The sequence below is a fragment of the Myxocyprinus asiaticus genome, chromosome 3 (genome assembly GCF_019703515.2).
Source record: "Myxocyprinus asiaticus isolate MX2 ecotype Aquarium Trade chromosome 3, UBuf_Myxa_2, whole genome shotgun sequence".
Taxonomy (NCBI): Eukaryota; Metazoa; Chordata; class Actinopteri; order Cypriniformes; family Catostomidae; genus Myxocyprinus; species Myxocyprinus asiaticus.
In genome coordinates this window covers 42886484-42899704 of record NC_059346.1, presented here as the reverse complement: position 1 = coordinate 42899704, position 13221 = coordinate 42886484, and the positions used below count along the sequence as shown (strand labels likewise).

Below are 13221 nucleotides of genomic sequence, written 5' to 3'. Positions count from 1 at the left end.
ATAAAGCAGATACGGGTCAGGAGCTTCAGTTAATGTTCACATCAACCATCAAAATGGGGAAAAATTATTTTCACACACAACAGTCTCTAGAATTTACTCAGAATGGTGCCAAAAACAAAAAAACATCCAGTGAGTGGCAGTTCTGCAGACAGAAATGCCTTGTTGATGAGAGAGGTCAACAGGGAATGGCCAGACTGGTTCGAACTGACAAAGTCTATGGTAACTCAGATAACTGCTCTGTACAATTGTGGTGAGAAGAATAGCATCTCAGAATGCTATTCTGAGATGCGGGTCTGCGCTGTTTTGGCGGCACAGTTTATACAGTATTCATAATTTATAAATATAAACTTCGGACCCCAAGCAGTGTTGCTTGGCCTAATCAGGCTTGCGACCCAAAAAGAGTTTGACAACTCTGCTGTAATGTGTTTTGTATGTTATGTTTCTTTGCTGAAGTGCGTTTTTGTGGTGAAGCGCTACTGTGCAGGGACAAATTGCGATTTAATTCAGTCATTCATACAAATGTCTCAGAGGTCCAAATCTTGGCTCCTAAATGTTTCTGTTTAGGAACAAATGGCTCTTTAGTAATTTTTCTTTTAGTCTGGAGCCCTGTAATATGTAATCTGTGGAGTGGTTAAAAAATTAGGTTTAATGACTTCAACCTAAGTGTATGTAAACTTCTGACTTCAACTGTATATATAAATTCTTTTTTTAATTTTTTTTTTTATGAAACTAACATATTTATTATGGTTGAGTTCAGAAAATGATGGAGAGAGGGGGAGCTTGATCTGGAAACAACATTGTTTTTACCTGTTTTATTCTCTTTTTCATTTTCAGTATACCTATGAATACTGAAAAGTTTTCTCATTTGTCTAGAGTCTAGACCATGTGCATCACACTAAATTTATCCGGCAGCTCAGTTTTACTGCAGATCAAGACCTCACACATACTGTGACACCAGAACAGCTGACTGTCTTAGCTGTGAGACATGGATACCAATCCTTCTCCTTCACGCCTCATTCCAGTGGGCTATCTGTTAGTGTCTCCACCTGGGTGGGCCACAAAGTCCTCTCAGCATCACAGGATCAGTGTGCCCTGGAAGATAAGCCCCATCATTCTAGGGGGCTGTTCTGTTGACCAATACCAAATCTTAACCACCATAAAAGATCCATGCTTAATTAGCTCATTTGCCATCCACCTCTTAAATGTTGTAGTTTCAGCTGTCATAGATTGTGAGTAAAAGCAAAACAAGAAAGAAGCACTCAAAGTTGTTGATGTCAGTGAACAATTAAACTTTTGGCCCAGGGTTGAAATTGCATTGTGGATGTGTTCTTAAGAAATGTAGCTGAAGGGATCAACATACCTTACATCAACACACTGCTTGTACTCCAGGTTTACCCTGCTTTAGGCTAACTGTGCCCGTACACTCTTCTTTCTGCGCAGAACAAGTGAAATCCCAGACAGTTCCAATGATCTCATTCACTGGGGCTGTCTAGAGTCCATCTGCATATACTTTACATATACAGTACAATGGGATCCAAAAATCTGAGGCCAGTTGTGATAATGCTTCTATTTTGCTTAATTGTAATTTATTGCCATTTTTTTTTCATCATGAATTCTATTATCAGCATAATATTTTTTTTTTGTGAAAAGATTAATTGAAAAATTAAGAATGTTCCAAACAGCATTTTGAATGCTTCATTGGAAACATGGAAATCTGACCTTTTGTGCATAAGAGTTAACATGGTCAATGCCATAAATTTGCAAATTGGATTAGGTGCCTAGTTGGGCTGATCAATTCCGATTTACAAGCTCTCAATTTGGTTCGATTCCGATCTTGATTCATTATTGCTAAAAATCTAAAATATTAATTTTACAAATTAGATTTTAGCATTAGTTTTTCAACAAATTGGTCACAGTTTAGCTTTTGAAACATTTTCACATTCGGTCTATTCCATCAGTTAATGCCTTGAAATTGCATATATTCTGTTTCCTATGTATTTTTGTTACATTGTTATTGTTTACTTGCATAATTTGTACTATTTACAAGTATTTACATTGATATGTAGAAGACGTGCTTAATCGGTACTGTCTCTTTAAGACTAGCGGCATGAGCCAGTAAGTGCATGTAACGAGAGAAGATGGGCGTTTCTTAATTTCTTTACCTCATCCATGTATGATTATAATTAAAAATTTCTTTTTTGTTTTTGATCAACAACTGACTGTAAAAAATAGAAAGGTTATTATGAGAGACATTATTCAATGACATATTGATCCGTGGATCACGTCTTTGGGCACACAGAACAAGTTAAAACAAACTTTTACTCTCATCAGGCAGTGTAATGACCTCTGTGTTAAAAACTTCTCCACTACACTACTCCACTAAATCTGAACATTTATTAGCCAGTGGATAATCATAGACATTTTAGTCACATAGCGTGAGTCAGATTTGGTTGCACGTGCGAGTGATTTACTTGCATTATAGAGGGTTGCCACATAAAGTGAAAGATCTTGGGATTTAAGAATCAATATTGTAATTGTTCAGACGAAGATTATTATGAATCTGAAAATCGATATTTTTACCCAGCACTAGTGCCTAGTAGTAGTGCAGAATCTTAAATAGTTCTTATTCATTTGACAGTATAATGTTTATCTGTTTTAAATGAATAGAAATCTTTAAAAGTGTGTTTGATTTTGTTTGTCGTCAATGGAAAAACAATGTTGCAGTCAGTCGGCTTACATGTGTTTACTTTTGTGTGTTTCATTAACTGTTTGTGATATGACAAAATGAGTAATATGTTTACATCAAAACACACTATCTAATATCTAAATAGTAGAAAATCTTTAATACCTCCCTGCAATTCTGTTTTATGCTATGTATGCTATTTTTTCCCCCATCCAAGTGTTTATTTTAGTCTGCTATAAAGTCCTGTCTCAGACTGACTGGAAGCACAGGTCACTCTTGAAAGTAGTTTGAAAGACTCATAAGCATGTCCTCTTGTGTCCTGCAGATCATTACAAAGTATGTTTATGAACGATTGGAGAAAGACTGCAACCTGAAGAGAGAGACCCTTCCTGTAAGTAATGTTTAAAACAATAAGAATGTTTTTCCCCCCTTAGATAAAAAGAACTTGTGATGCATGCTGTTTGAATCTAAACAGAATTATTGTGAAAATGGATGTTGTTGTGCTTTATATTGTTATACAAGATTACAGTGGTTTATATTGTCTGAAAACTAGGTTTTAAAAATGGTATTCTTCAACACTTATCCTTTGTTTTTTTTCAAAATATCTCCTATTCAAATTGAATTTCTTATGATGGTAAAATCGAGTACGTTCAAGAATATTCATAAGGTGTGGTCACTACATTCATATGAACAATAGCGCTATGATTTCTAGTACGTTTATAAGAGGTATATCATTAAAATAAACAACATTTTTGATAGTGGGTTTTTGCAGTAGAATTTATGGCCTTTTAAAAGCACTGTATATTACTGTACATAAATCACCTGAACAATGCTGGCAAAGGCTTTTATGAGCTGTTTTATTCGTAGAGAGTATTTACCAAATTATGTTCTTGAAGTCTTTATTGTTGTCTTTCACAGAGTTTCATGGGCAAAGCTACCTTTTACCAACTACACTTGGGAATTTAAGTCCATTTATCAATAGATATTTGAAAGAAGGGTATAGGAAAGACAAAGGATAAAGGATAAAGAATATAAAAAAAGTAGGAAGATAATTAATAGACAAAATGCAATGTGTTTTGGGATGCACTAATATGAATTTCTTGACTGATAACAATAACCTATAATCAACTACTTGTAATAATTTAGCTTTTTTGGGATTTACCCTTTCAACTGGTGCACCTCTAAATATGTTATTTTCTCATATGGTTTTAAACTCATCTCACGGTTTGATCACCATACAGGAAGTTTGTGGCAATAAGGATTTGTTGCAGTATAATGAAGTCATCACTGTCCTCAGCAGCCAGCAGTGTCACTCAGCATGCAACTTGGTTCATTAGAAATGATTGCAGGCTATGACTCACTCTGCTGTTTCTTTAGTGTCCTGCCCCATTTTAATAAGAGTAAATATAGTTGTTGACTCACATCAGCTCCACAAACAACACAAAATACATTTTATAATCAAATCTAGGCTCACTGAGTTTGCCAAGTTCAGCTAGATGATGATGATGCATTTTAAGTTTCTTGTTCTACTTAGGCCTGTAGTAAGTAAAACAAACATTAGTGATTTGCATTGCTGATTTTGTAAGAAATCAGAACTGTAGCATATCAAGTCATTTGATTGATTTAGGAGGCTGGCACACTAGAGAAAGCTCTGATGGAGTGTTTGTGAAACGTGAAAATCAATTAAAATATATGTAGAATCAAGCAATGCACCGAATTGGATTTCTGAAACCTTGACCCACCTGTCTCAAATTCTCATTGGACAATGGATGACAGTGAAAGTTTAAAATTACTCAACTTTTGGTCACATGACAGGGTCACTTTCCCTTGTGTTTACTCAGTATGTCCTTACGATCACCGTTGAAGTCGATTCATTAGCAGCATTTTCTAACATATTGTAAACTCTAGCGCGTAAGCTCACAAGGTTTTGTTCACCTCTGTCAAATGATGATATGGCAGAGAACTTTCAGAGTTTCCAAGTGGTGATTTATAGGGTAATGCACCTTTTAATTGTGAGCCACCCTGTTCCCTATCCAAATTGGTGGCTAATATCTCTCGTTAATATTGATCATCATTTTTTTTTATATTTCGTCAGGTTGATGCAGATGAGGATGAACCAAAAAGCTTTATTTATGTGAGCGAGGATGCCCTCACTAACCCAGAGAAGCTCATGATTCTGATCCAAGGTAGTGGAGTGGTGAGGGCAGGCCAATGGGCTCGACGCCTAATCATTAATGAAGATCTCAACAGTGGGACGCAGATCCCTTTCATTAACCGTGCCAAAGAGGTGGGTTTCATTTTGTCTTGTTGATTGTTTTTTGATTAGCAAAGGAAGTATTTTAGCATATGTAGTTTGCTTACATATAACCTCTGTGATAAAGTAGTTTATGGGTAGTGCTGGGTGTGAAGTTTTAATTTTATTCAAACATCCCTTTTTATCAAGCTAATTATTTTCTTAATTGAGTCTATTTATCCAGTCCATGCTGTTCTGAGGTCAGCAGTCAATCAAGTAACAATGTGGCGTCTCTTGAGTAACTAGCAGCATTGCATTAATTGAAAAGGAAAGATTACACTGGGTGTAAAGGGACATGCTTTATTTAAGGAACATCCATTTGGAAGTTGTGCTTGTGTAAGCCTATGTTTTTGCCGTTGTTTAATGTTTTTTTTTTTTGTTAAAGAGATTTTACAATAGATATCCAGTTACAACCCAACACAGTACCTAAATTGTTTATCATGCAAAAGTAAATAAAAAGCTTCTTAATATCAAACATTTAAATTTAGTAAAATTACAGTGAAATTCCAAGGCCCAAAATTAAGCAAAATTATTAACGTGACAAACTGAATGGGAAAACTGACAATTTTGGTATCTAAATGTCTCTTGAATTTAGATGGATGCACAGCCTTTAATCTCAAAAACAAAATATACCGGGCGTGTTTTATCCTCCCATTTAAAGGTTAACAAGCCTATTTATTTTTCTACCCTAAATGCATGATTTAGTAGTTAGTTATATTTGATTATTTTCATTTGGCATTGTTTTGTCCCCGCTGTCTGCAGTCCTATCAGAATAGACATTCGACTCATTTTTGGGTCGTGACCCACCAGTTGAGAACCACTGGTTTAATATCAGTGAAACTAATATCACATGCTTATAGGCTCTATCTGACTCTCTCTCCTCCTCTGTATCCCTCTTTACTTTCCAATCTTTGAATATTTATTTAGCAGCAAAAGAAGCTGTTTTGCAGTTATGTGTGTACTGTAAACTGTAATTTAGATTTTCATTTCTTTTCTCTGTCGGAGGACGAATCCCCGAGTGGAGTTATTTCCGTCCATCGCGGCTAGTCATTTGTCACGCTGCCCACCGCTACCTGTGTAATTTCATCGGCCCGTGCTTTCAAATTGACTTAAGGGAGGTATCCCTCGCTCCTCCATCTAAATGTCATAATACACACACACACACACACACACACACACACACACTCCAACATTGATATCTACAGGCAAAGTCACTTTTCGCTGGAAAAAGTGGACAGGGATGACAAGTATGTACTGTATGTGCGTATGGTAGACGGTAAGGCGGGCTTATTGCGTTTGCCGTGGAGGTACGTTCCGGAGACGTACTGAGAATGCACATGTGTGGTGCCAACCATTTATCATACTAAATACTGACCCCAGCTTTGCTATGAGATCATCATAATAGCATTTACAGGAAGAGAGATTCCAGAGTTTGTTGTGTGTGTATCAGTATGACAGAGGGGATGTGGCTGTCACTTTGCTATATCTGTATTGCTGAGGGGCTACGGATGTGCTCTGTTATTCTTAAAGTGACGGCTCATGTTTGTGATTTCCTCTGTGATAAACAAGGCCACCTGAGGCCAGGTGCCAAATGTGCTCTGATGTGAGATCAGTCTGTTTTTTGTAGCCTATCAGGTGTGTTATTCAGATGGGAACTGGTAACTCTCGCACAAACAGATTTCATTGCTCCCTGATCTGTCCTGTGAAACTTTTATTAAAGATTATGGGGTAGAAATAACATTGTAATGTGGAAATAAAACATTTTGATTCTGAGTTGCTTATACATTTGATGTGGGCTGTAGAACTCTGTGGCCATCAGACATGTTTGCAAATCTCTAAAACAGAGTCCATGTCAAGTCTCATATCTTTTGTCATGATTTCAAATCAAGTCTCAAGTCTCGCAAAACCAAGTCTAAGTCTGGGCCATATCTCTTGATAATTATATATTTGTTCTGGCATTGAAAGTGTTTTTTTATCAAATCAATACAACAATACAGTAATAAAAAGATATATCTACCTACATACTGTATTTTTACAAAAATAAATGTTGGTGAATGAACAGGATGTGCAAACACTACAAGTTCACTCACTTTTTATACTTTAACTTTTTTATTATAAAACAATATAATACTGATTTTTTTATTATTAGGCAGATGCTATTACACTTGTTGCTATTTACACTTAGTGTAAATAGCAACAAAAAGCATCTTCTTTGCACTAAGATGCTATTTGCACCCTGTGCAGTTAGTGGCAGATACTATTTACACCCCTAATTAAATACTAACATACAGTATAGGGGCATCACTGCAGCATGTTTACTGTGTTTATTTAGAGTCACACAGACACCCTACACAAACCCAAACCCCTAACCCTTACCTTCTCTTACAAAAATTAACCATGCTTTTACTACAGTAACCATAGTAACCATTGCAGCTTTTAGAGGAATGTGATTCCCAAATGAGAAATGCAGCTGTATAAAAATAAATAAACCCAGTAATAATCATCAGTTTTGGAGGACATATGTAGTAAACATTGGAAAACTTTGAAAGTCAGCTGAGAACAAGGTTACAGTAACTAAGCACTCTACTCTCAGACAAGTTTTTTCTGCAGCATATCAATCACGTTACGACTTTTTTTTTTTTTTTTTTTTCATTATCATCCTGTCCTGTCCTCTCACACTTTCTATCTTTTCTCCTTGTTGGACTAATATTTTTTTCTGCTCATTTGCTTTATTCGAACTATTATAATTTTTTTGGCTCTTTTTTTTTTTTGGCTCATTTTGGTTGTCATCATTGTCTAAGGTACAATCAAGATCTCTAACAAGGTCTATGTGTCCATCTGCACAATTTTTAAATCGATGTAAAATTAACATTTATTAATGGTGCTAGTTTGGCCAAACATTACATACTGTTTGTGCTGTGGACATGAAAGTTTCCTGAAATCATGTGGCTTGTAGAGGAGAGGTATTTCTTCTCTAAGCCATCAGACTTAGAAATTGTTCCTGCTTATAATATTTTGCTGCTTATTATAAATACTATAGTCTTACCCTAACACTAAAATAGTTCCTTATTTGATTTCCAATTGAGAATGACTCTGAAAGTCACCAAAGGCAGGTTTTATCAGATTTAGCTCACTTTTTTGGGCACTTTTGTCCTCAAAATATGGCTTTGTAGGTGCACACATGCACACTTAATTTCAGTAGTCAGTACCGATACCAGTGAAATTTCACAGTTCTCAATAGCAATTTCGATACCACAGCAGAAATATGCTAATATTATATTTTTTATTATTTAATAATTATTTTAATAATTATTGTTATTTTCCAGAACTTTTCAGAACATTTTTTAAAGTTTAATTTAATCACCAAAATGGTGTCTAATCAATAAATTCTTAAAACATTTAACAAGTGAAAATATAACTTTTCAACATGTCATTGCATAATTTTTTTTTTTTTTGTGCCAAAGTTTTATTCAACAGCCGTCTTGCTTGTGATATTTTGATTAATTTTTATTATTATTATTATTATTATAGTGAATATTACATTTTACTATACAGTTATAATATATTTTTGTTCAATTTCTTAAATTTCAGGCATTTAGATTTTATTTTGAATCATGCTTTTATTATGCCGTGTTTTTTGCCGGATGCTTCACTTTTCCAGATAAACAGTTCACCTCATGGCTCAGTGTGATCATTGAAGACTTTTAAGTCAAGTCTGAAATCTCATCTCTTTACACTGTCACATTTGAGTCTGACAAATGAAATGTAGGACACAGTTTTGAAGTGTTTGTATTTTGTGTTTTAGATTACTGGTGTTTGTGTATGTGGTAATTTTCAAATGTTATGTTTTAAATTTTATTACTGTGAAGCACTTTGGTCAACTGTTATTTTAAATGTGATATAAATAAAGTGCAGATGCTGTGAATTTAATTATATACATATGTAATTTACATGTGCTGCGTGGTTCACATGTGTTGCTTTGTCACGCAAATGATTCTCAATGTCTGTGGAGTTTCAAGTGTTTTAACGGTCGGATTTATTTAAAGTACACAGCTCTTCCACACTAAGATTGCAGCCTTTAGCAGTTTAATAAATCACACTAGGACATGTTACGATTTTAATTTGATTAATTGTCCATTTCAGTGTACAAGGAGTAACAGAGCACGCGTTCAAAATAAGCCTGTGAGCAGTCGTGTGTCAGTCATACTGCTCGCTGGTATCGGATAGAGTCGATGCTCGGTACTATCAGTACTGCTGAAACACTGGTATTGTTATATCTTTTTTATTTTAGTACCGACTTGGTACCGAAGTACCGGTGCTTTTGACAACACTACTCCTGACTCATGTGCTAGTATTTAAGAGAAGAGTGTGTGTTATTCCCAGAGCAGAGAGTATGTGACAGACTATGGACGTCCACAGCAGACCACAGTGGCAGCGTTGGGATAAAGGGCCGGAGTCTGACAGCTGGGCTGCCGAGAGAAAGAGTGTATGTGTAAGAACTTGTGTGTGTGTTTGAGAAAGAAAGCACGCATGCTTAATGACAGCTTATTCCTTCATGAGTTTAACTCCTGACAGCCGACAGCTCTGCCGGTTGCATCATGGTAGCAGAATCGTTACCTTCTGGCCCTGTCAGTAGCAAAAGAGCTTGAACGGAAAAGAGCAGGAAACAAGTGCAGAAAATAGTGTAGGTGTGAGATTCTGTGGCAGTTTGACTTCACTCATATTGCAGGGTCAAATAAAGAAGCACCAAATTTGGGTTGGGGAGTGTTATAACACATTTTGTATGTAACACTGTGTTTTTTTGTGCAACTATATGTGCCTCAAATATTTATATAATATTCATGTGTTTATCTGCTACACATTAAATTAGTCTAGAAATCCACTACTTATCCCTAAAGTGTGTAAATTAGTATCAAGTACAAAGAGTACTGTTGTTGCGACTAGGGATGTGCAAGACTAGTCGACTAAACGGTTCTGATGCTGCTAGTCGACACTGGAATTACTAGTCAGTTAATATTACCCCCCATTAAACTGATCATAATTTTTACACATTTACGTTTGGCTTTATATTTTTACAGAGGCTGCACTTAAATTATTGTCATATTAATGTTACATATTTTAAATAGAATTAATAATACAAATATTATTAAAAAAAGAGGATTTCTGGAGCAGATACAGAGTTTAATTTCACCTCAGGCTGCGCGTGCTTCTTCCCTCTCTCTCTCTCGCGGCGTGCACAGGAAGATGTCCTCTCGTTGGCAAGCAAGCTCAGCAAAGTAATAATGAAATCACTTCAGTGGTGCGGGAATCGGCTTTCCAAACGTTTGAAAGTCCCTATGGATGTTTTCACATTTGAGTCTTCTTTAAATCTGTGCATGCTTGTACGTTATTTTTCCACTTAGCGGGCTTTTTCAAGCACAGGATAGACGCCTCAGGTGAGTCAAGTCCCGTCTTTCACTGGACCATGTCGACGGGTTAATTTTCCAGAAGGCCAACAATTCACTAAAAAATTTTTTTTATTGGTCTTATGATGTATTCTAATTTTTTGAGATAGTGAATTGGTGGGTTTTTGTTAAATGTGAGCCAAAATCATCAAAATTAAAACAACCAAAGACTTAAACTACTTCAGTCTGTGTGCATTGAATTTATTTAATACAAGAGTTTCACAATTTGAGTTGAATTACTGAAATAAATGAACTTTTCCACGACATTCTAATTTATTGAGATGCACCTGTATATATATATATAGATGTATACACTACCATTCAAAAGTTTGGGGTCACTTGCCTGAAAAGTTTCTCATGATCTTAAAAATCTTTTGATCTGAAGGCGTATGCTTAAATGTTTGAAATTAGTTTTGTAGACAAAAATATAATTTTGCCAACATATTAACATATTTAATTACAAGTTTTTGAAATTGATGACTTGGACCGAATAATTAAGAAAAGCAGCCACTAAGTACCTAGCATATAGATGGGAACTCCTTCAATATTGTTTAAAAAGCATCCCAGGGTGATACCTCAAGAAGTTGGTTGAGAAAATGCCAAGAGTACATTTCTGCAAAATCTAGGCAAAGGGTGGCCACTTTGAAGATGCTAAAATATAACATAGTTTTGATTTATTTTGGATTTGTTTAGTCACAACATAATTCCCATATTTCCATTTCTATTATTCCATAGTTGTGATGACTTTACTATTATTCTAAAATGTGAAAAAAATAAAGATTGTGTAAGTGACCCTAAACTTTTGAACGGTAGTGTACCTCAATCGTGCACCTTTAACTTTTAAAACCTCATGCTTTTATTTTGACATTCTGAACTCTCCAGGAAGTCCTGTATGTGTCTGTTTGTAGGCAAGTTCACAGTAGTTTTCGCTTCTTATACAAATTCTGGTAAAAAGAAAAAAAAAGAAAAGCACCTCCATTCTAAATGTATATTATAAGTGAACCGAACTATTGAGCATCTACATCTGAGATGTTGTTTGTGAGTAGCGCTCAAATATTGCGCACTGCGTGAAGGCTAAAAATAGCCGCGAGTGTGTGTGTAAACAGAGCAGCGCCATTCACTGACGTGCTGGAGCTGCACGTGCATTTAATATATTTACTTATAAAACACAGCCTTTTGTGATTCACAGAGCTATTGCACGTCTTCAAGTGGCTTTGAATAAAATGCACGAGTCATATGAACTACTTTAATTGTGTTTTTATGGTTCTTCTATGTCATTTTTTGAGCATGAGAGTAATGAACATGACTAACACACAGTATCGGATTTGGATCGGGCTTGTCGGACCGATACCCGATCCGTCTAAAAGCTTCAGTATCGAAGCCGATACCGATCCAGGTATCGGATCGGTGCATCCCTAGTTGTAACACTAATAAAAAAACATGGACATCAGTATATATGTTGTACTGTATATGAGCTTATAATGGTAAGCAAATTGAATTCTTAAATATGATTGTCATGCAGTCCCCCAATTATTTCCAGTAGGTTTTCAAAGTGTGGATCAGTTCATGCTTTTTCGGCTAATGTTGCCCACAATCCTTTGCTCGGCAGAGGATGCATTTGTGATGGTTCACTTCAGAAGTACAATTATGAACGTGAAAAACTACAAACAGAGCGGACGTGCGGTGAAACTGACAGTGCTTCCAGAGTCTACTTTTTTTTTTTGAACAACTTAGATTTTAAGAAGTGGTAGTATGTTCCAATACTTGCATAATCATTTGCTACACACTTAAAGCTATGTTCTTTTCCATAACAATGAAAGTACATACTTTTGGAGCATAGTATAAATAGGCAAATCAGGAGGCAGCCCTGTTTAATTGTAGGTGAAAAGCTTGAATGGATGTTATAGCTATCTAATTAAAAGAGAAAACCTGCTCAGTAGGTTCAGATTCAGTTGATACCAGTTCTGTCAGTTACCATAGATCAACATAATCAAAAATCAAATCACAAACCAGATGTAACATTTTGCAGCCTTACTTTAAAATTGGATTTTGTCCCATAAGTGCTCTATTTTCACACAGTCTTAACTTGTTCTGTCACCTCGGAGGGTTGTAGGCATGTATGATAGTGATGTCACCCTTGTAGAAATTAGCTTGAAAATCCAGCATTGCTGGTCACCAGAATATGCTGTTTTTGATGCTGGTGTGCTGGTACCCCAACCAGGCTCTGGAAATGGCCTTAACAACAAGACTTTTTTGGTCAACCAACTTCATCAGACCATGCTGGTCGATCAACCAAGTTTTGCTGATGAATAGCATGTCTATGCTGCTCCACCAGCCAGACCAGCACCTGCAAGTCCCTTTGTTTAACAACACTCACCAGTTTCCTTGCACCCTAAACTAGCTTGGTGTTTTTGCGAGTATGATCATACATGTATTTTATGCTGCAGTATTTTCTAATGGCTGAGTTACTTGCTGATTTAAACTCTTGTGAGTAGCCCCTCCCTCCGCTCTCTCGTCTGGTCTTGGCTGCTCTCTCTCTGACAGAGCCGGATTGATTGCTCACTCAGAGCATCTTGTTTAAGCCTGCAGTTACTCTGACACTGACCCAGCCAAAATGTAGCTGAGGATAACGTGAGGACGTGACTGGAAAAGTTGAGAGGATTTCTATCTCTTTCTCTTTCTCTCTCTCTCTCTCGCTCTCTCTCTCTCTTGCCAGCACTCGTACAGGAGGCTTTTTCCTCTCTAGTGGCTCTCAGGAAGCATGAGTAAAAAAGAGCTCTTGACAAAGGCAATAAATATAC

General features: G+C 36.2%; 1 protein-coding gene across 4 annotated transcripts in view; it reads left to right on the top strand.

The window, feature by feature from the left end:
- fam172a (family with sequence similarity 172 member A) overlaps positions 1-13221 on the top strand; it is a 259551-nt gene that overhangs the window by 37599 nt on the left and 208731 nt on the right. For all 4 annotated transcript variants that reach the window (XM_051656599.1, XM_051656618.1, XM_051656590.1 and 1 more), the window contains exons 5-6: positions 3009-3074; positions 4779-4970. In XM_051656599.1, coding sequence (XP_051512559.1) covers positions 3009-3074; positions 4779-4970 — 258 coding nt within the window. The remainder of the gene's footprint in view (positions 1-3008; positions 3075-4778; positions 4971-13221) is intronic.